At 34.3% G+C, this 24,705-nt stretch overlaps 1 protein-coding gene across 4 annotated transcripts in view; it reads right to left on the bottom strand.

Annotated features, from left to right (window-relative positions):
- Hem (Nck associated protein 1 Hem) overlaps nt 1–24,705 on the bottom strand; it is a 119,407-nt gene that overhangs the window by 66,136 nt on the left and 28,566 nt on the right. For all 4 annotated transcript variants that reach the window (XM_089233000.1, XM_089232997.1, XM_089232998.1 and 1 more), the window contains exons 8-12: nt 21,218–21,266; nt 7,089–7,242; nt 4,287–4,343; nt 2,945–3,041; nt 1,244–1,409 (exon numbers count right to left, since the gene is read on the bottom strand). In XM_089233000.1, the coding sequence (XP_089089126.1) occupies nt 1,244–1,409; nt 2,945–3,041; nt 4,287–4,343; nt 7,089–7,242; nt 21,218–21,266 (523 nt within the window). The remainder of the gene's footprint in view (nt 1–1,243; nt 1,410–2,944; nt 3,042–4,286; nt 4,344–7,088; nt 7,243–21,217; nt 21,267–24,705) is intronic.

Raw genomic sequence — 24,705 nt, 5'->3', positions numbered from 1 at the left:
TTATAACTGCTTCTTCAACATTATACTGGGGCACCAAAATGAGTGCTTGCCCCTGTTTGAGAAAATATCTAGTTATGGCCCTGGATAGGTGGCACTACCTACTGAACATAAAACAAGCTGGGCACAAACACACACAAGCACACTGTTAAGTTTCCCCAATACAAATCTGACATAGCTATCATATTCAAGCGTGAAAATATGCAGCAGTTAAATGGTGACAGATCAGAGTGGTGGACCACCAGTGAGAGAAAATAAAATGATTCCACCAGGAAATTGCTTCACAAGGATTTATATGAATAGGGGGAATCAGAAGATAAGTGTCAAAATCTCATTTGCTAGAAATTTAATCACAAAATGTTATTTAAATAGCTAAGGCTTTTATAACAAAATGAAAAATAAATCAGAAGGGAATTTATAGATTGATTTATTAGCAAATATATATATGTGTGTATACTTAACTTTTAATTACAGTGGATCCCGTTTATAATGTTTTAAAAAAAAGCTGTTATAAGTAACATTGTAAGTGGGAAAACGCTTTAAACGGGAAATCTAAATGAGAATTACTTGAGTTGGGACATCGAAAATAAGTCATACTAAAACATTCTAAATGTGAACGTTGTAAGCGGGATCGACTGTACATTTGTTTTAGATTTATTACATTTGTTAAATTCTCAGTGTTAACGAGATTCTTTACAAGCTTTTTCTACTAGTAGACAATCAAAATAAAAGAACCTAGTTATAAACTGGTAAATTCATCTTTTTTTTAGTGAACCTTTGGATAGAACATGTTTTTAGAAATGAATTATTTATTTGATTCACAAAGATACCTCCTACTCAGAACATGGCCTGCCACTGTGTCTCAATGATGAAAGATAAGCAGGTGATCAAAGACCTGGGCCATGCTGGAAAAAATTCAGATATACCAGTGAATGATGGGGAGGGGACTAAAATTTTTTTGAGAGGGACCCACTTTCACTCAAAAAGGACCCAGATTTTGCCAACTGTAAGATTTTTTGGGACCCAGGTAAAATAGAGTACAGCAACATCTCTGTATTATTCAAATATATTGTGTCACTTGGCCCTTCACTGAGACACTCCAATTTCTCAAATTTCCCCTTATTTGTCCACCAACTGATGAAAATAGCCATATTTTATCAACTGCATACTGTGGGTCAAAAATATGGGACAATGGTCATAATATGATTCCACTGGTGGGTACTTCATAGTTTGTAAATATATATACCTCTTAATTCTTCAACATGAAATAATAATTCTGGAAGCTGCCTATCGATAAGATCTTCGGGTTGTGTACGTGTCCTTCCTTGTCGCTGAGGTAGATTTTCACAATGCCTTAACAGCCAACATATTTCATCTCGTGCAAATGACAATCCCATGAAAACAAACAAGACCTACAATAAAAAAATTTACTTAGGCTGTTTCTTCATTTATTAAATAATTTCCTTGAAACTAAATGCACAGAGCAGCAAATTTCTGATTTATAAAACATTTAATTTTACCATAACTTAACCCCGCCCCCAAAGTTGGGTTGAGTGCATAAAATATGACTGCACAGGGTTGTAAGAGGCTCCTAAATATAGTCTTGGTGGTACTCGTCAATAATCAAGCAACTAAGCAATGCCCAGTACTTGCAAAATTCACCTTTCATTTGAAGAATGAAACATGTTGAAAGTATGGCTGATCCAAATATTTGATCAGTTGAAATGTGAATTACACAACTCAAAGTTATGTAATTCACATTTTCAAGGATTCTGACTCAAGTCCAGAAATGCAATCTATAAATGTTAAACTATTGAAAGAAAAAAAGAACTAAGTCTCAGCTTTAATATTTTGCCACTACATTGAGAAATCACAAAATTTTTAACATGAACAACTTTAGTAATCATTCTTTTTCTCAAAATAAAGATTAATTGACTTACACTCTGACTTTAACCTCCCTTAATTGTTAATCACGGTTATAAATTTTAGTTGAGTTAATTGACTCAGTCTGATTAAAAATTTACATTTAAGTTTGCAAATTGACTTTTTACTAAATTTTCACGCTTCTATAGGCCTATACGTAGCATTTTAAGGTATGTTACCATATTCATAAAAAAAAAATTTTAATTGATGCACAATTGCATGAAAACAACAATTTAAACATATTAGTTATTGGTTTTTTTTTAGAGAACTTGTCATTTATTGTGCGATTATTTTTGACAAGCAGCCAAATAAATACTAAAGCTACTTCACAATAATATTTCATAACATAGTCTGTATGTGAAAATTTTATTCATCAATAAGGAATTCTAAAGGAATGGAAGGGGTTGTTTATCCTGTTTTTGTAGAAAAATAATTTTTCTACCTACACCTATATAAATCTTTGAAAATTTGTTTCACAAATTCATTTTTGGAATATTTCTCTTTCAATCTTCCATTACAAAAAGCTGGAGACTTGTGACACTATGATATAAGAAGACATGAAGAATATAAGAAATTCAAAAAAAATGTTTTTTTCAAATATAATCTGCAAACTGTATGCAGGAAAACATGGTAATTGTGAAAGATTATCTTCCAAGAGAATAAAGGTTCGCTGACATTCTGTTTTTTGCATATATATTATATAAAAATTATATAACTCCCTACTTAGAGTAAATAAGCAGGAAAGCTGTTGCTGGAAAAGTTTATTAGACTGAGTTACATGCATTTCATTAATATAATACTTTATTTTAGTTATCGCATATAAGTGTCGCAATACCACAAGGATCGAAGTAAATATAAGCAACACACACCTGTGTACTACTTATAATTCAATCTGTTGCTAGGTTGCAAACGCAGCAAGTATTTTAATCAACAACAATGCAAGTAGTACTTAAAATAGAGCATTTATAATAATAAACAACATATTTTTTCTCTTAACTGATGAATTTTTTTTTTCAAAACTTACTTTTGGACCAAACAGCCCTGGTTGATCTGTGAGTATAAGGCCCAATTCTTTCAAAGCTGTCCTCAAAAATTTTCTCCTCTCACGGTGAATAAGGCAGCTGAATAATAAGTTCAAAACAACCAAAAGAATTCAAAGACATTTTGCCTGATACTTACACAATAAAGGAGAAATCAACAGTAAATGTGGATAGCAAAAGAAAATTACAAATTTTTTAACATATTTTAATACACATCAGGCATTTCCTTCTGAGGAAAGATATAACTACTATCAATCTGACCAGAGTTCCTACAAGATTGTACCAAATCTTGACACTTCATAGTAGAAAAATTATAAACCTAAAAGGGAGGAAACTTGTGGTTTCCCCTTTTTGTTTGCTTTCTATGAGCATGAGCCCTCAATATTTGACACTGTCTTTATAATACCTATAGAAGAATTGGCACACACACTCGCCATAACAATGGCAGTGCAGCAGTAGTTTTTGTATTTCTTCCATACAATATGTCAAAAACAATGAACAAATTAATATTTCTAATCAACATCGACTTTAATTTTTATTTTTTATGCACAGACCTGTTTTTTTTTCAGTGCGCAGTATGGCAATATGTTTTGCTTTAAAACTGAAACTGTGTAGTTATTTGAACTATCAAAATGTAAATTACCAAAGAAAATCTGAACTCTGACGAGTTCATGATTTTCTGACAAAACAGTAAAAAAAATAAATTTTTTATTCCTTCATTTTCAAATACTTATTTTTAATGTCTATTGATTATAAAATTCTCATCTTAATAAAATAGTATATCCTACATGCAAATCATATTTAATTTTGACTAAGCACATTCGTTCTTGAGCCAATATGAATACAACATATATTTCCAGAGCTTTTCCTCTTAGACTTCATTATAAGCACACACACAGGTGTGACTATACTATCAAAAAACACTTCCATTAATTTCACATAACCCTTTAAGCAGCACAGCATGAAATGCAAAAACCCCTTCAAAATGTCATATCATTTTAAATGAAGTAGTAGGGCTGTGGTTTTTTTATTATGTTGTGTGGCTTCTGAACAATTAATGACCTGGCTGCACTGTAATTTTTCGTACAAAATGTGAAATTTACTAAAGCTCCATACTAATCAGAAGCTCACAAACCCCAGAAAAGTATTTGTGATTGACACCAAATCAAAACATCTCATATAATATGGAGTAACAGACAAGTGAATAGAAATTAAACATAAACAATGAAATCACAAAAATTACCATTATAAACTCAATGCTCAATGGTATAATTTAATTTGTTGATTTTTGAAAATATATGAATGATAAAGAAATGAGATTCTTACGCATTTTGTAAAGCATAGTTACAGCAATCTTTTACTTCAGAAACTCTTTTGTTGTACCTTGAAAAAATAATGGAGAGAGAGAAGTAATTTAACATTTTAATAATTACACAAGTTCTAAAATATAATTTGTATCACTTAAAAATCAGGCATTGCCAAGTATTAAGAGCTGAAAAAATATCTCAGCTTGTACAAAATTAAGTTTCTACTCCTCTATTATGAATAATAAAATTCTAACTTAGAAAAAAAACCTATTTTCCTGCATATCATCTGCAGATTTTTTTATAAGTTGAAAAAACATAAGAATTTCTTAGTGTGGATAATATACTGCTGTATCTCATCTGCCAATATTTATTGTAAGAGTAATAGAATTAAGTTAATTAATTATTAGTAAGTGTTTTAATAATTAAAATGTAACTAATATTTTTTTTCTTTCAAAGATTCATAGATGGTGTATAGATGTAAATGGATAAAAATTAATTTTTTAACTAATTAGAAGTTAGGGAACAGATGGACTGTAAAAAGTTAAATTTTTTATCACAGTACATATATTGCCAAGTAAAAGAAATGACATCTATATATGTATATAAAATAGGTACATTATCCGGATAATTTTTTCTAATTGAAAGTATATATCTATAACTGATGGTTTAAGAGTTCTTTGAACAGAAACAGACTTAAGTTTGCACCCTCTATAAGCGATTATCAATATATAGGATTTTTGCATGGTATAGTGAATCTTTTCTGTGCAGCCAGAAATATGTGCACATTAAAGTATTTTTAGCCACATGCTCACAGCTTAGAGGAAATAACTGTTGTGCAACATTATTCTATATTTTTGATCCATGCTATTGATTCACTTGAAAAATGCCATTGCTGTCTCAAACTGCAGGCTGAAAAAATGAGAAGAGGAAAAATATTTTGAAGGTTTTTGATTACATTTTTCATCATATATAACTTTTGTATCTTAGAAATGATTATTTTTCCCTAATCTTTTAAAATGTGTCTATTTTTGGGAGTTTGGCTCATACACACGCATATATGGTACATCTCCTTTGCATAGAGATGTGACATAAATTACTCAAGAAATTTTTGATATCTTCATAGAGCACTTTCAAGATGACAGCAAATACTGTTATACATAAACTAGCTGTTACCCGCAGCTTCACTCGCGTGGATATGGTAATCTGAAAATTCCCCTTCAAGATCTCTTTAGGGATATAATTTTGAAAAATCCTTTCTTGATGAGTCTCTGCATTCTTAAATAAAACTACTCATCAAATTTCGTGTTTATAGCTTCCGTTGTTTTGGCTAAGCGATGCTGCCTCATACAGGGTAGTTATAAATGACACCACTCAGATGTATATCGTGCCCATTCTGATAGAGATATTTGAATGAATCTTGGTATACAGGATATATGGACCATGGGGGAAAAGAAAGATTAAATAAAAACAAAAATTTTCAGCACCAGATGCAAAATTGATGATTTTTTAATTGCAATTATATTTTTCCAATGGTCTAAATAACATAAATATCAAGTTTCAATGAAATATGTGTACCACAAAAACAAATTTACTAAGGAGGTGAAAAAGTGAGAACTAACTGTGCACATATTGTCTCAGAGACTGTTTTATGATCAATATGAAATTTTCAAATTAAAACATATTGATCAATAATTTCATTCAAAAATATATGACTTTTATACTAAAAATGGGAAGAAAATATTTTGATCATTTGATTATTTTTGCAGCACAGTAGTTTTCTGCCCATGGCAGACTGGGATCTATGGTCTATTGCAGATTCTAAACAGCAGATGTTTGACAATTTTTTTTCATACCTTGCCAATAAGTTCCAGCGGTAACAATGCCTTCTGCATGTATCTTTCCCAAAACAGAATGTTTTCCATTGTTCTGCAATGAACCCTCTGCTGAATGGAATTGTTCTGCAGTAAAAATCATCATAATGGTGTTTTCTATACACTTTCCTTAAAATTCCTCCAAATTGTTCTGCGTGATTTCGTCACAGATTTTGGCATATTCTACTTTGGGGGAATCTTGTTGACATGGTAGAACGTTGCTGTGGTGGTCATCGAGTGGTTATAGTAATGGACTCACAATGTGCAAGGACCAGGTTTGGAACCCCCATCAACACCACAGTGGTGGTCGACTGAAGTTGGTGTTCTGTGGTTCCCAATGACAAGGTGCAAATGCGAGCCGATCTCCCTATTAAAAAGTCTCACCACAGAGAGCAACAGTAAAAATATTCAATCATTACACTTCACTCACAATTTGGAATGTAGATGGCAGCACTGAAAAATCAGACAATACTAGATACACACTCAGACTGTTAGGTACACACTTTGTTCCAGACTCTGCCATGAAGCTGGGCTGGAAGAGATCTGGCGTTCATTCATTCATGACGTGGCAGCACCTCACAAACATAAAACATGCATAACCCAGACATCGTAAATACATTAGAGTAGATAAATACATTAGGACAAGTCAGGAATTGAACTCAGATTGAGTCTGAAAAGAGACAAGATTCACAAAAGCTAGGTGGTTTCAAAAAGTTCAGAAAATATAGAATTTTCCGATCAATCCAATTGAAAATGAAGTAGGATGTTAAGAGCCAGCAGCTGCACAGTAAACCAGTTTATATCTTTCTCCTGCATATTTGGAGGAAAAATTTGAATGTTTATCTTCTACAATGAATGTAGGAATCTCCTAGTAGTAAGCAATATAAATGTAGGAATGAACCTCCTACATGATCACTTATGTTTTTTGAAAAATTCAAAAGATTAATTACCCTTTAATGTTTTCGAAAAATTGCTGAATATATAAATGAGTCTGTAAAACTTCATCTCGAAATAAAGTATGCACCCATCCTCCATGCAATGCACCCTGAAAAAGTTCTTGAGCAGGAGGCTGACTTAAATACTGATGAATAAGTATGAATCCAACTGCAATGAAAAGAAAATTAAAGCACATGAAATAGAATAATTAAAGATAAATTTATAATTTCCTGAAATAAACTTTGCTATTACTTCGGGAAGATAAACCATCCTTTATGCAGTTTTAAATATCAATTTTCAGCCTGTTATTTACATGGTGGTGCAGCAAATATATATTTTTTCCACTGCTTACCACAACTCATTCGCGGAAAAAATCAAAATAAAGTTTATATGCAAATAAATTTTGTTGGTGAATACTGACCAAACAAGTGACCAAAAAAGAAAAATGTGGTCATAGGGGCTGACTTTTTATCACATTCATCTGGGGGGGGGGGTCTATTATTGGAGTGTTAATGATGGCTGTGTTTATCTATTAATATTTATCTATTAAATTATATTTAAAATTGTAACTGTCAAGGTCGACCGTCTGTCAAATATAGGTGGTGCCAGGGCTGGCTCTCATGGCCAGTGGAGCTCGAGAGTTTCAAACAAGGGAGAAGCGGCCATGGCGTCCATGCTGTGTGTTGTGTTGTAGGCGCTGTTCCTCCACAATGTAATTTGTAATTTTGTGAAAATAAATTACTTTTAAACAGTGTGTGCCAAAATGAATATTAAGCAGATGCAGGGGTAGGAGGGGGAACCTAAGAGAAAGAGCTTGAACAAGCATCATTCTCGCTGAGCTATTTTGGAATAAATTATGAAATTTTTTCATGTTGGTTGAAGACTCCACAGCATTTCTGTAACCACATGATAGAATTTATTTGTTTTATCCGATTAAATGATAAACAAATTTGTTTTAAAATTTCATTCATTTTCATTAAATTGCTAAAGAAAGCTGGAAGGGTAAGATAAAAATAGAATGCTGAACTGAATATCAATTTAATTTTATTAGTAATTTTGTTTAAAAATTTCAAGATTAGATGTGATGCCTTCTTTCAATGTTTTAGTCATTTTTCTGTAACATACCTTATAAAAGTTGTGTTAGAAAATTAATGCATCATTAAGTAGCTGAACAAAATTCATATTATTTTCGTGTGCTTGAGGAAAGTTGGGAAAAAAAATCATTTAAACATATTGAATCCTTCTCCTCAACAAAACTTCATTATTATTACTACTACTACTATTAGTAACCAATAACATCGGTAGGAAGCATACTTAACCCACAAGTGCATAGGTTCCGAAAATGCTTCATGGAGAAAAACAGATTCATGGCTCTCTCACATCCACCACCCACACCATGCACTGGTAGGTTAACAATTTAAATGCATTATTTCTATTTTTTGAGCTGATAATTCTTTAGCATGACATGTATAAAAAGCCAGTATAATCATTAAAAAAAGAAAAACTGTTTTGAATTGCACTGCCCATACACAGGCTCAAAAATTTCATATAAAATATAAATGTATTCAAGTAATATTACTTTTCAAATATATAACTACCTTCTATGTGATTCAAACTGTAGTGAGAAAAAAAATTCGGTTGCAAACTTCAAGGTAAAAAATAAAGAAATGCAAACAAAACATTTTAACAAATTAACAAAATTGCAGTCACGTGTTTTTATAACAGTAAGGACAAATGGCAGGTGGAAACGGGCCACCCCATTCAAAAGTAGCGCTATTAACTAATGTTTATGTTTCCAATAATAATATTTTCACCTGAAATACCAAGTCACTGAGTCTGGGGTTGACCAGAAGTCATCAGACAGATGCCATACCATCATCGGGAAATGGCCATTTCGTTATTGCTTACGGCAAAACACAGTGTTGTTGTCGCTGCTTCTGCCGGCACAGGAACAATAGTTGATATGCAAATAAAAAGTGTGATTGGAGCTGATTGGCTGCGGAGACAGTACCAAGATCATTTCTGTGCATTTTAGCTTCACTTGGTCTTGCAGTTTAGTCTTCATTACTTGCTTCATCAGTTGTATTCGGACTCCATCTGGGAAGTCTGATCCTTCGTCATCTATGTATGTGTGTGTGTTCCTGAGTTTGATTCTGGCCATTTGATCATCCTCTAAGGTCCACAGAAGTAAAGGAAGTCATCAATGTAGTTTGTGAGTGATCTTCAAATAACTTGGACTGATTTTCCATGGATTGAAGTTGTAGATCATTATATTGAAGCAGCAAGACTTATGGTGAAATTTAAAATTTTTTACAAAATTTAAAGAGTTAAAATTCTGCAAATAAAACTAAATTTTTCAGAGTTTTAAATCTTTACTCTTGGTGGACTGCTCACGATACTCGTTGAGATCCTGGTTGTGCGACGTATGGTCTATCACACTCGGCAACAGAGTCGATGTCATTAATTGGGACATCTACAGCAAATTCAAATGAAATGGAAAGAATACAACCTCACCATATATGGACGCTACATCCCACGTCAATAAGATACTCACCTAAAGTACCAAATGATGTTTAGAGGTGTCACAAGTCTGATACCCAGTTTGTTCTTGTCAGAAACTTTCCTGACGCAGGGGTAAAACAGAAATGGCGACACGACCACAGAAAAAAATTGATCGCACAGCGTCCCACACCAAGGGGGGTTAGCACATCAACCTCTCAGTGAGTACAAAAAGCTTCCATTTGGAATCAGCAATAAATTGTAGGTCACAATCTAATTAGCCCTCTTGTGTACAAAATGACCATGAAGAGACAAAAATGATCAAATTGAAATTATCTCACCTTATATGCAAAGGCGATTCAAAATTTTTATCTTCAAAACTGGCTGCAGCAATGAACCTTTCAGGACCCTTTGCACACATGCAAAGCTATGCATTTAAGGGTTAACCATGAAAATGTAAATACTGTTTACTAGTGTTTTTGCTGATAATATTTTTGCTGCTGTGGTTCCCAACTTCAAGGCGAAATACAGGCCCATCTCCCCGTTAGAATGTCTTACCACAGAGAACAGGCCTACAATGATAGTTATTAAATCTCGTTACATTTCTCATAATTATAAAAACAGATGGCAGCACTACACATAACAAGCATTTACACAGAAACAAACTTCACTTCACTACACACACATTCCAACATGTACCAATTTGTTAGAAGTTACACAGAGGGATATGAACAAGGTGCATGTATGGTTTAGTAGTGTTGCTGATTCATGCAAATTGATATGTACACATTTCTCTGTTACTTCATTTTTTACTCTTTTTGCTCACAAGCATGTATATCATAGGCATGTTGCTGTTGCAGGATTTTCTCATTTTTGAGAGGGGGTTTTTCATAATTTTTTTTTCTGGAGGAGGGGTTTTATGTTTTTCACTTCAAAATAGCACTATAATCTCAGTTCAAGGAATGGGTTTTCTCCCTAGAGTACGAAAATGTTATGTATATAAAGTTTCAGATTGAAGTGATATATATATATATATATATATATATATATACACTTCTCATTACCTCATTTTAGACTGCTAATCTTTATTCGTTTCTCTTTCTGTTACCAAATCAAACCATGAAGAGCGTTCATCCTCAACAAATACCTTAATATTTTTTGAAGTTTTAGCTGATACAAAATAGCGATTTAATGGATTTTTTCCCCAAACAAAAGTGTTTTATATTTCAGTTTGGACTTGATGCCAGCAGTTAGCATCATCAGAAAATTGGTGGTCTTGAAGAAAATGATATTATTACAAGTATGTGTGATCTGTATTTGATGGCTGGCTCAGTTTTGCTCTGTTCCACTAAGCTAGGGTGATGGAAGAATTTCTAGAACAGGTGTTTTTGACTGCAGCCGAACAACTAATTTTAAGTTAACATAAATCAATAATTTATTAACCCTTTTAATGTTTTGCTCGCTCCTCCTTTCAATGAAATGCATTTCTTTTCCTCTATGCAAAAATTCACCAAAATTAGAGAAAGGGTTCATGCACAAACAGGCAAAGAGATTATTTTAGCGAGATTTATATGCTTGGAAGGACAGGATTACTTGCACAAACAGGTTTTACTGATTCAATAACAATAGACGATATTGGGGATTGCCATGAGTGAATATTCATCTTTTAGAATAGGTGGCAATTTTTGACAGAGAAACAAATATTTAGTGAGAGTGATATGATTTTTGAATTTTTCTTTCTCTGCCCAATACTTGTTTGAAGGGAAAATTTTTTCCTGGATATTATGTTGAGGCGTGATCTCAGAAAGAAAAGTCTATTGGTCTCCATCAGGACGGATCGCACACTTACCCAATTTACAAGAAGACTGGGTTTGATTCTGTTAGTGCAGTGTTGCTTAATAAGAACCCAAAAATTGAAATAAAAAGTTTATTTTATTCCACAGTAATGAACATGGCAAAAGTAAAATATGTTGAGACAATGTGCATACAGAAATTAAACTGTAATTGAACTAACAATGAACACAGATAGAGAACAAGCAATATTTTAATAGACGGGGAAATTCTTTCCCCTCATGAAATTCAACCAGTTGCCGACAAGCGTAATCAGTCATTTGCATAAGGCATGAAGGAATTTTTCCCCCCAACAGATTCCAGGCAGAGACAAGTAGCCTCAGAATAATATCCAGAAAAAAGTTTTTTTTTCCTTCGAAGTATTTGTTCTCATCTGTTTCTCATTTTCACACAAGCCTCCTGTTCTTTTTTTTTTAAGGGGAGATTTTAAAACTTTTTACATTAGGGATTATTTATACAACTTGGTAGGAAACTGTTGAGAGAGTGATCCATGGGTGCTTGGGCAACTCTTGTATTTTGTTGCATGGGTCTGAGCACACCAGAATTTATTCAAAAATCATGATTTTTTGTGAAGCTCAACCCACATACCAGTGGCCAAAGGTCTAAAACATTTCTGACACACTCCTGAATTTAATTTTCTCCATTTCAACTAAGCTTTTAGATTCTAACAATATGCATTAATCAGCGACATGGAATGAAACGTCAAATAGAAAATACAAAACGAGAATTCTTAAGGGGAATCTTTAAGAAAGTAGTATTCGATATAATATAATGGGCAAATAACTATATAATGCAAAATAAAATGCTATTGAACTATATAATGCAGAATTATCGTAGGCATAAACTTATATCTGCTCTATGAGAATGAGCCCTCCTCAATATTTGAAACTGTTTTTAAAATACCTATAGAAGAATTGGCACACACACACACTCGCCATAACACAATGGCAGTGCAGCAATAGTGTTTTGTATTTCTCCTATTTAATGTCAAAAACAATGAACAAATTAATATTTCTAATCAACATCGACTTTAATTTTTATTTTTTATGCACAGACCTGTTTTTTTTTCAGTGCGCAGTATGGCAATATGTTTTGCTTTAAAACTGAAACTGTGTAGTTATTTGAACTATCAAAATGTAAATTACCAAAGAAAATCTGAACTCTGACGAGTTCATGATTTTCTGACAAAACAGTAAAAAAAATAAATTTTTTATTCCTTCATTTTCAAATACTTATTTTTAATGTCTATTGATTATAAAATTCTCATCTTAATAAAATAGTATATCCTACATGCAAATCATATTTAATTTTGACTAAGCACATTCGTTCTTGAGCCAATATGAATACAACATATATTTCCAGAGCTTTTCCTCTTAGACTTCATTATAAGCACACACACAGGTGTGACTACACTATCAAAAAACACTTCCATTAATTTTACATAACCCTTTAAGCAGCACAGCATATAATGGAAAAACCCTTGCAAAATGTCATCTTTTTAAAGGAAATAGCAGGGTTTGTTTTTTTTTTCAAAAAATCACATAAAAGTGATCTAAATATAATTTTTTCCCCTTGAAAAATATCATATGCTGGTTCATTATTAGCCAAAATTTTTCATTCTTACCACATTTTCTATTCTTGAAGTACATTCTTATGGTATATCTTTAAATGGTATAAAATGACATAAGTGGTTTTTTTTTCAAAAATATCTCAAAAACCGCCTGAATATATATATTTTTCAAATAAAGTATCTTAGTTATACTTAAAGTTACATAACAGTATTAAAATTTCTCATTTTTACTAGATTTTCTAACCTTGGGCTACATTCAATTTTTTTTCAATTTTAAATTCATTTTACAATTTGTGTGAATACATATTACATGATGTTAATGGCAACCAAGAACATGATATCTCACACTGGTTGTTACAATAAATAGGTTTATGAAATACAGTACAGTAATATTATTTTCAGATAAATCATGAAATAAAATACAACAGAGAAAAATAGTTGTTACAATAAAAATAGAATGAATTAAGAAAAATTTAATATAAATAACGGATAACCTCATGCAATGATGGAGGTGCTATAAAAATTACATATTAATACAACATTAATTCTTTATATAGACTTAATACGTACCCCAAACACAAAAAAAACCATGTTAAAACGTCCCAATGCTCTATCTTTAGCAAATTCATGAATGAGGATTGCTTCACACATCTAAATATGTTAGTGGTGTATTATCTCACAGGCTTTTGTTTTTTTCCTTCACAAAGAAGCAGCAACAGTAGTGACTTGACTATCATGCTAGGGACACACAGGTGGTCTTATAATTAATCCAATAAAGACACCAGCTGCCTCTAAATCAAGGTTCTACTGTACAGTAGTAAGTGATTTATGAAAAATAATCAGCTATAGACAGGGTGATTATAATTGAAGTTCTGATTTCAAAACAATGTAAAATAAAACTACTGGTCAGAATGACTTGAAAATGTGCATGGATACTTCTGAAGCAATGGAATTTTCATTTTGTGGAAGGAAAAAAAATACTTATAAAATGTAAAGATGCTGCACTTGGCCAGCTATGTAATCTACAAGGCGTCAAAGAAAAGCGTTAAATTTTGTGGAGGACTTCATGAAGTGATGGGAATTTGTTTCAGCGGGTAAAAATGAGCTGCACATGTCATCACCAGAGGGCGTTTCACTTTGAATACCTGTAGTAAACATGTAAATTTATGTGATGTCATGCAGCAGCTGTTATAAAACCTATAAACATTCACGGAGATCTTGTTTCTGAATGTGTTTGCTGCTCACATTCCATTTACGAGATCACGCTTTCTCTGGTCAAATTGTTTTACCAAAACAGCAATTTTGCAGTAACTGCTCTACGGAAATATCAGACTTGGAAGAGGATTTGAAAAGGTTCAATGAATGTTAAAAACCTTCAGAGTATGATAACGAAATTTGAAACCACAGGATCATTGGCTGTTCGTCCTGGAAGAGGAAGAAAACCAGTTTCTATGGAGGCAGTACAGGAGGTTTTACTTCAGGTGGAAGAGGACAGAGCTTCCAATGCTCGTGGTGTCAGGCATGTATCACAAGCGTTGGATAGGTCACGTGTCCATAAGATCATGCGGAATATCCTGATATTATTCGTGCAAACTTTCACTTGTGCAGCAGTTGCTTCCACATGATTATGATGCTCAACTCCGGTTCTCACTGCAGTTTCTAGCTCACATTGAGATTGATTCAGAATGGCCTTAGAATATCCTCTGAACAGACGAAGCACATTTTCACTTGGATGGAGTCAGTACTCACAACTGCCGAATTTGGGAACTAGAAAATCCGCACACCATCTTAGAGGTTCCGTTGCATTCACCAAGTGATGGTATGGTGTGGATTTACTGCATTATTTATTCTTGGTCCCTACTACTACAAGGAGTTACGTTCTACAGGTCTAGTGACAAGTTTGATCACCGGGAAGCGATATGCATTGCTGTTACAGAACGAAATTGTTCCACCTCTGCAAGCATGTTACTGCCTTGCAGACACAATCTCTATGAAAGACAGAGCTCCTCCACACATTGTAATGTGTGTTAAGAATGTTTTTAAAACACATTTTACAGAAGAACGTGTCATCAGCCGGCACTTCCCTAATCTATGGCATCCCCGATCCATGTAATTTTTGGCTTTGGGGGCATTTGAAACATCTGATAAGTCGTTACAATCCAAGAACTTTACCTGACCTTTAAGGCAACATTTCCCTGCACACTTCAGTCAGTTGTGGAACATGCCATCTTGTGATTTCACATGGTACCTGAAAATGATGGCCATCATGTGGAACATGTTTTGTTGCAGTAACAATAGTAAAAGTGTTTAACAATTGTTAAAATTGCAAATGTTTGCCTAAATGTGTCATTTCTTAATAAAACATCCTCTGGTGGCTATATGTGCAACTAATTTTTCCCCCGAAAAAAATTCCCATCACTTCTTGAAGAGTCCACAAAATTTCACAGTTTTCTGATGACTGGTTTCCCTGTAGGCCACATATATCTGCACTTCAACTGCATCAGTGTGTATACAATAAATAGAACAACTTTTATCAAGATGCACATCGCAACTCCAGCAAAGCAGCTGCTGAAGAACCATTTTGACAATAGCAGAATGGCATGACACCTGGCTCAACGTTCACCTGACCTTAACCCTTGCAATTTGTGGGAGAGGATACCTCAAAATGTTGTGTACAGTGGTCATATTTCAAATTTTGGAAAATTGAAAGCACATCTATATCTACATCCACATCATTATGATGGCATAATCTGATCTGTTGTTGAACAAGCATTTTTGTGCTTCCACCTCATATCCAGAACGTTGTGGACAACACATTTATCATTTCTTGTGTAAGTTGTAGTTGTTTGTTTAATTACTTTATTTTTGTGATGTTTCAATGAATTATGAAATTGCGGGATGCTAATTGAGTTATCATTTTGCCCTGGTTGGCTATCGTTTACATTTCTGCTAGTAAATTTCCCATGTATTGGATGAGTACAGCTTCATCTATTATACATTTTTTAGTATTTTTTCCCCCTTCACAAAAAAAAAAAAAAATTCCATTGCTTCAGGAATATTCATGTGAATTTTCAAGTCATTTTCACCAGTGATTCTTATTTTAGTGTTTTGAAATCGGAATTTTAGTTATAATCACCCTGTGTATCGTAAATCATTTCTAATTACCTGCATTAATTATGCTTCATTAAACACATTTCATTTACCTAGTTTTTATCACAGTTTTCACCAAATAGCTTTCTAATTAAGCGTATTGAAAGTAACTGGAGAAAGCATCGCTAACTTCTAGCCAGCTAAATATGGTTAATAACAACATATATTAAGAATTTTCAAACACAAAATAATTCAGAATTAAGCTATAAAATAATTAAATTACAAAAGTTAGTTTTTATTAACACTAGAACCATGGAGTGAATCAATTTGACCCAAATCAACTTCTGTTTTTATTTATCTCAAAAACCTAAGCGCAGATGATAAATTCCATGACTTTTTATGATATCATATGAATATTATTTAGCGAAAATTTTATTCTCTTCACATTCCGTATTTCAGAGCTATAAGCACTTATACCTAGAGTTGCGGTTTGGATTATTTTGACCCTATTCTATGGGAAAATTGTATAATTTTCTTGGAAGTGATCACCCTCTCTATAACGTATTTCTAAATAGCAAAGAATACAGGTCTTTCAAGGGCAAGACTAATTTATTGTCCCAAGAGAGATTATCTTTTTTTCCAATGAAGGAACGGTAAGTAGAACTAAATATTTTTCCTTTGTAAATTTGAATACCTGATATTCTGATGGGATACATGAAAGGTTTTGGGAAAGTAAAAACTCAACTCTAAAAAGAATGTTTAGTTGAAATTTCAGTACGCAAACGATGTCATAGAAAAGGAATAAAATTCTGGCTGGTTGATGTTCACACCAAATACGATTTGAACGAATTTCCAAACCTCGGGAAGGATCAGCATCCAATGAATCTCTCTTTTGGAACATGTAGTGATGTAACTGATCAAGCCATTTGAGAACAAGGGCGGAAATGTCACAACTGAGAACTTTTTCACTACATTGAAGCTGGCTCAAATGCTGAAAGTCAAAAAAATACAAGCTTAGAAGGGACGGTGAGATGAAATCGAAGAAAAGTACCCAACACAATAAAGATAGTGAAACTGCAGTTGCATGAAACATTGCTACTGGAATACAATAATGTCATAATGAAAATTTATCAAAGGAAATAACTGATAAAATATTTTATCAGTCAGCACGCTTCACCTGACAGTCGATATCGACCCCAAAAAGCTTCCCCAGAAACTATTTCACACAACAATTCAACAAAATTTGCTGTAGATGTAGATCAAATGATAAAAAAAATATTCTGTTAAGGCAACATCATGGAGGTAGCCTTTGTTCCACGTTTTCTAGAATATCTCAGTTCCCACTATAATAAATTCCTGTATATTGTATAGAATAGTACAGAACAGCAAAACTATTTTTCGAACACAATTCCTCTAAAATCTTATTGAAGCGCTGTATTCATCATATGTGTCGCCCTTGCGCAAGACGAAACATTTGTGTACTCTTGATCATGCAACTGTTCGTGAGCCATCAAAAAATAATAAAATGAACGAGTCGGATGTCAGATTGTAACATACTGGCCTTTGGGCTCCACGTTCCAGTAGTGCCATTGTTATGCCATCACCAATAACCCCCTAATTAACTAACACTAGGTTATTCCCCAGGAGAAAACCTGGTTTAGCCATTAAGGATCATTTTGAATTATTTGCATTACGTTGCATAAATTCCGATATAGACATGATGTAAATAATTATATTTTGTAAAATACCTTGTTTCACCGGCGGAAGGTGACCAGACTTCCTTTAGTGCCTTTGATTCTTTGATCTCACCTGCGATAGTCCTGTTGACATTGTGGGGGGAAGTCCGGTCGGCTTCCTCCATCTTGTTTGAACTGTTGCCATCCAAAAAACCGTAGTACTTGAAATAATTATTGATACATGTCACTATCCAAATCAGGATGAATGACGTCAGTTTTTCTTGTGTGCCGAAGGTAAAAAGTTCTCTGATTGGGCTGAGAACAAACCAGTTCTACACCGCTATAAATACCCTTGGAAAAAACCGAACGATCACATTTCTTCATGTTTTCAGTCATGGTAGCAGATGTGCTGTTAACTACCAACAACTACATTGGTATAAGAAATTAAGAGAATTTGCAGACTTGGTCGATTACCGATTTTAATGAAATTTGATATGTACATACATTGATACAACACAAAACAAATAACCATTCAATAATTGTAATACACATGCATGATCGTGCGTAACACTCGTTGGAGTCGGAAGGTATGAAACAGCGGTTGCAGAATAAACAAAAAAATGGGTTAATAGATGGGTTAATGGGGGTATGGTCCCCTCTTACAGATATACAGGTCTCGCAGCGTGATTTCATACTTGAAATAAGGCAGTTTATCATTTCCTGTGGCAATTGGTCCTTTTCGTTCAGCAACGCTGTTTTCATTCCCTGGATGGTTCTCAGAGGGAAGTTGCAAGTTGCAATTGCCCTCCCCAGAGCGTCCCAGACATGCTCTATAGGGTTAAAGTCTGGAGATATGGCTGGCCAATCCATCTGGCGAATATCCTCACTCTCTAGAAAATCGTCCCGCAGAAGAGCTCTATGTGGCCTCGCGTTATTGTCCATTAAAATGAACTCAGGGCCAACTGCACCCCCAAAAAGGCGAACATAGGGCTCCAAGACCTCATCCCTATACCTCACACCAGTCACAGTGCCTCTTTCAAAGACATGGAGAGGTGTGCGGCCATCCAACATGATGCCTGCCCAGACCATTAAACCTCCTCCGCCATAATGGTCGATTTCGCGGATATTGGAGGGTAGGTAGCGGGTCCCTGGTTCTCTCCATATGAACCTACGGCGAGAATCGGTGCTTAGGCTGAACCGGGACTCATCAGTGAAGAGAACGGTCACCCATTGATCCATACTCCAATCTATATGCTCTCTGCACCATGATAAATGGATTCTCCTGTCCGTAGAAGTGAGCGGGACGCAAACAGCAGGTCTTCTTGCAAACAACCCTCTCTCATGAAATCTTTTGGAAACAGTCACCCTTGATACACGGGTTCCTGTGGCTGCATACAAGTCACGAGAGAGCTGAGAAGCTGTAGCACTCCTGTTACGCCTCGCTATAATTGACAAATGGTGATCTTCTCTGGCCGTCATGGCTCTTGAATGACCTTGCCCAGGCTTTCTCTCGATGGATCCGGTATCCTGGAACTGTTTCCATAAGTTACACACGACACTGGGCGTTAAATTTAACTCTCTACAAATCTGGACTTGAGATTGGCCTGCTTCTAGCCTCCCCACAATTCGCCACCTCATTCCATCATCTAAATGTTGGTGGTTACTCATTTTTACTGTTACAATTTGAAATTAACCGATTGCTGGAAAATAACACCAAGAAATTCGCTGAGGTGTGCTAGCGAATGGAATGCGTCTCAACTTATGCACTTGTAAAGCCTGTTTCTCTACTGGCTCCGCCTACACACACATGTACGCTTACGTATTTGACGTACAAGATTTGCATTTTTGTCTAGAAGCAGTGGTTTTACATTCAGTTCAGTTCTTTTCATGAGATTCGATAAAATATGCAAATTCTCTTAATTTATTTCACCAGCATAGTTGTTTTTGGAATACTAAATATGTGAAAATAATCTCTAGGCATTGAGTGCAGTTCAGCTACTCCGGCTGGTCCAGGTAGTTTTTATATTTTTCCTAGTCAACTAAAATTTAATACATATTCTAGTTGGAGTGAAATAGTTCCTGAGAGTCAGATGATGTATGAAATGATCATGTGAGTTGTATCCACATGTAAGTCCTAGAATGTGTAGCTTCTCTGGGCCTGACTTCACGTGGTAGTGATCATCTTCGTGTGTGGTCGTTGGACTAATGCTACAATAACTGGTGGTATTTTCCATTATCGATTGTGTTCCTGAGATGAATGTTCTTTGGTGATTGTGAACTGTCTCACGTGAGTGACTAGATACTCAGTGATCATTGTAGTCCTAATGGATATTAAGATATCTAACTGAAAGAGTAGATTGTCTAGTGAGATCGCTCTGGTTTATTCATGAGATTTTTGCTATTATGTAATCTAAAATACAAAATCAGAATTTAATAGGTGATATTTGAATAATAAAATTTAATTGTGTCAATATAACTCTGTTAAATAAATGTTTTGACTTGAAACTTGCCATTGTTTCTATTAATATTACCTGTTGACTTGGCTTGGAATTGAGAATTACCAGACAGTAGCTCATAATAGGCTACAGGGTAACATCGAAATGTGGAAACAAAACCACTTCATTTTTGCACAGGTTGTGCAACTTTAACATGCAGTAAATTTAGAAAAATCACGAATATAATTCGCTCCAAACAGCTCATCATAAATTCCATTTATCGGTAAGAAATCTGTACTTATTTGACAGAATCATATTATAGACTATCTCATACTTAATTTGACATGATTGTTTTAAATGTTTGTCATATTATGGGATTACTGAAAAAAAGTTTTTGCATTGAATGGTATACTGTATATAAAATCTTATTTTTACTGATTTAACATCATTTTTGCTAAGTTTGAAGCCCATTTTATATTCATAAACAAATATAGTTTCCGCCATTGAATACACAATTAAACAACATTGAATAAGAGTAGGGAAAAACTCAGAAACCAAAAATAATTTCCTGTTTTTGCAATGGAACACCACTTCTGCAAAGTTTGGGTCAATTTGACCCAGTCCGTGATTTCAGGTATACCGAAAGTGCTGCGGTTGTAGTATTAAAATTAAAAAAAATATATCAATTAATATGAAAATAGTGTCAATTACATTAATACATATTTTATTTTAATTAATCATTAGAAGTTTGAATTATTTTTCACAAATTTTATTGTGTTTAATGCAAATGCTGTAAAAAGCAAAAAACCGGTTCAAACCAAAAAAAACTTTTTTTACCAGCCCTGTGAAGTAGGCTTTCTTCAGATTTTCAGCAAGTGAGAACTAAGGGGGTATAGAGTAGTCTTCCATTGAGAAATTAGTATTTGAGCATATGTTATGGATGATGTTGGAAATAGACTTTGCAAAAAATATAGACACACAGAATTTGAAAGAATTTATGTGTAAAACATAAGAAAACTTACATATTATCCACCTTTCCATAACATCTAAAGATAAATATTCACAAGGCATCTAAAAAATAAAAAATCAAGTCAGTGAAATAAAAAAAAAAACACTTGAAGGCCATTAAGAGAAATCAAGACAAAAAAGTGAAAAGATGGGTTTAAATCTTTTTGAACATACATTATGAACATACACAGCAATGGAAATTTAGATATTCATTCAAAGTTTTCCAGCAAACAATTTAAGGAAGAAAAATAAGAGCTAGATTTATATTATCATTCAGGTAAAAAAAATCAAGCTGAATGCATTAATCATATTGAAATTGAAAAAGGAGGCAACATGTTGAATTGGATAGATTCATAGTTCTGCAATAGGTTGCAGTGTGTTAGAGGCGTCTGAAGTATTTCAGTTATATGGGTGCTCTACTCGAGCTTTGTATGGAAATTTTGGTTTCTGAACAAATTCTGGGGAGTGGCCTGTACCCATGCTGCATTAGGCCTATACCATGTGTGCTCAAGCATACACAGTACCCCTGGCTTCAATACAACTGTAGCGGGCCATCATGAATATAGAATTTTTTGGCTAGACAGACATCAGAAATGAAATACCTTCAAGAAATATCTTAGCCCCATACTATTTCTGATTTTCATTGATAAACTCAGAAGTATAACACAAGGTATCAACAGGTTCAACAAATTTTCAGATGACATGAAAGTGATGGGCATAGTCAAGAGTCCCAGCAACAGATTGTTGCTCCAGACCAACTTCAATTCATTTGCAACATAAACAGATAAATAGAATCTGGCTGCACAAGCACATTATTGCTAATATATTTTGGTTACAACTCACATGTTACTTACAAGGATTAAAACAACGAGTTGAATGGTTAAGTTATTTCTGGTTAGGACTAGGCTTACTGATTTAGTAATTCTCATTGATGAAGGGATTTGGTTTTAAAAAATAGAATGCTGGGTTTCCTTCCTGGGTTTGAAGTAATTCAAAGTTCTCCACAAAAAGTAATTCTTCTAGATAGTCAGTCAAACATATAAATCATACCTACATAATAAGGACTTGGTCAAGGAAGTGCAGAGACTAGGGCGCTGGTTGGTATGCAGGGCTGATTAATTTGCTGCATTGTTGCCCTTCTGTTGTCTCTTACAAATACAAAGGCCACAACAGGCAAAAAGCCCAACGATGTGGTCAAAAAGAGATGCCCATAGAAAATATGAATGGCAAATACAGTAGCTACCGCTTATAAGCATGAGCGGAGATACAGGGGGCATGAGACATTGCCCCCCCCCCTCCAGCATCAAAGGTGGAGTCGACTGATCTTATGTATATATGAATTGACACCATCATCATTGTGCGCCCCCCCCCCACAGACTTCGAAGTCCATCTCCGCCTATGCTTATAAGAATCAATCACTTATACAAATCAAATCAGTAAAACGCTGTTTTAACGTAGGAAAATCATTGGTTATAAGAATCCGATTTTCGCTTATAAAAATAAAAATTCTCAAAACACTGCCACTGTTCATCTCAGTGGTGAGAACTTGTTTGTTGAATATTTTTGGTTATTTATAAGGTTATTTAGAGGACTACTTATTGTCACTTTTTATCTTCCTAATAAAATCATCCCATATTCACTGTTGTTTTCCCGTTCCTGTAAGGATTACAGCTTTGTGGTAAAATCAGATTGGTTCTATGAATGAGATAAGTTATCAGCAAGAGGTTTATGGCAAAAAAGAAAAAAATAACTGGTACTTTTTTGTCAAAGAAGTTATTGATGCATGAATCTATCTGGAATAATGTTTCCCAAAGCGGGTAATATCCAGAGCATAAAGGTCCATGGAGTGGTAAAAGCTATGGGTGTAAGAGGATCCTATGGGTTGGCTTGAGTGTGATGGAGGGGGAGGGGGGCAATGATTAAAAAAAATTCTGAAGGGGAGTGATGGCACAAAAAGTTTGAAAGCCTCTGATCTAGAGTTATGTGCTCAGACAATACATCATGGCCCCCGCACCCTGAAGCAGAGCCCCTAGATTGGAATCTTTGGCAGGCCTCCAGGACAGACTTTTTCAAGGGCCTCTCTATGATGAATTCATGGAGTCAAAAAAGAAAAATGATGAGAATCATCTTGGGCACCAGGGCTGGGGTCATAATAGTACAGTAATAGAACAGTTACTGTGTAACATTTCAGTCTACACTGACAACAAACGTTGTCTGAGGATAATGATATGCTATAGATGTTTAAACTAATTTAAAATGTTACGAATTAATAAGGATAATGAGAGATAAGAAATTTTTATCAAAAAATTAATAAGGTTTACTTCAGTTTTCACTTCAAAAACATCATAGTCTCACCTGAAGGCATCCCACCCCCTCCCCTTGCATACTAAAGTGGTAACTATATAGAAGCAACAGAAAAAAAATTCTGGATATAAAAATCAACTGCTTATAAGAATCAAAATAACAAAACCAAAAGCGATTCTTATAAGTGGCAGCTATTGTATAACTAAAATACAGCAACCCAAACTAAAAGCAATTATCACGAGAAAACAAATACACACTAAAATAAAACTAATACAAGGAAATGATTATAAAATAAAATACACTGCCCATAAAAAATTATGGTTGCCTCATCTAAGTATGGATAGCTGCTCAAGCGATTTATCCCAATATGTTTATCATATTTCTTATTGAGCTTACCAATTGTTAGAATTCGTGACCCCCAAGGGGTAAACTATTCCATTTATTCACAACCCTATTAGAAAAAAAATTATTTGCGACACTACAACCTAGAATCGTCCCTTACCAATTGATACTGGTGTCCCCTTGTTGAAGCAGTTAATTGACAGTGTTTAAATAACTCATATTCCATTCTATCCATTCTGTTGAAAATTTTAAACAATTCAATCATGTCCCCCTCAACACCTATGCTCTTCTAATGTAAACATGTTCAAAAAATCAAATCTCTCTTCATAGTTCAAGCCTTGTGTACCAACAAGAGCGTGCGTAGCTCTTCTCTGCACCCCTTCGACCTATTCTATGTCCCTTTGTAGGTATGGTCTCCAAAATCATATATCATACTCCAGGCCAGGACGAACTAAGCTCCGAAAGAGTGGAGGAATGGGAAACATTATATCTATTAATTTATAATAGTTCTCTTGACAAATACTGATGTTGGGTTGTCAATCCTGCAAACGTATCGAATTTACACTAAGTGCACTTTTATCCTCACAGGACTGAATTTGGTATAAGGACTACCTTATACCACGCTTAAAGAACCAGATATATAATATGTTTAACAAAACAACCCATCTCTTTCCACCCTTCTCTAGTTTTAACTACCGAGACTGTTTCTTCATCACTTGGCCCTTGCATGAAGAAACATTTTAGCAAACTAATAAAAGATTCAGTCCTGCACATGTATGAGAGGGAGAGAGACCACATATATGAGACCCATACATTGGATAGTAAGAATTAGGGTGATTTTCATACCAATCCAATT

This window comes from Pholcus phalangioides, unplaced genomic scaffold, assembly GCF_987345545.1.
Source record: "Pholcus phalangioides strain wild (caught in Gottingen) unplaced genomic scaffold, Ppha-v1.0 ptg000007l_1, whole genome shotgun sequence".
Classification (NCBI taxonomy): domain Eukaryota; kingdom Metazoa; phylum Arthropoda; class Arachnida; order Araneae; family Pholcidae; genus Pholcus; species Pholcus phalangioides.
Note: the sequence above shows the minus strand (reverse complement) of the source record. Positions and strands in the feature narration are given on the sequence as shown.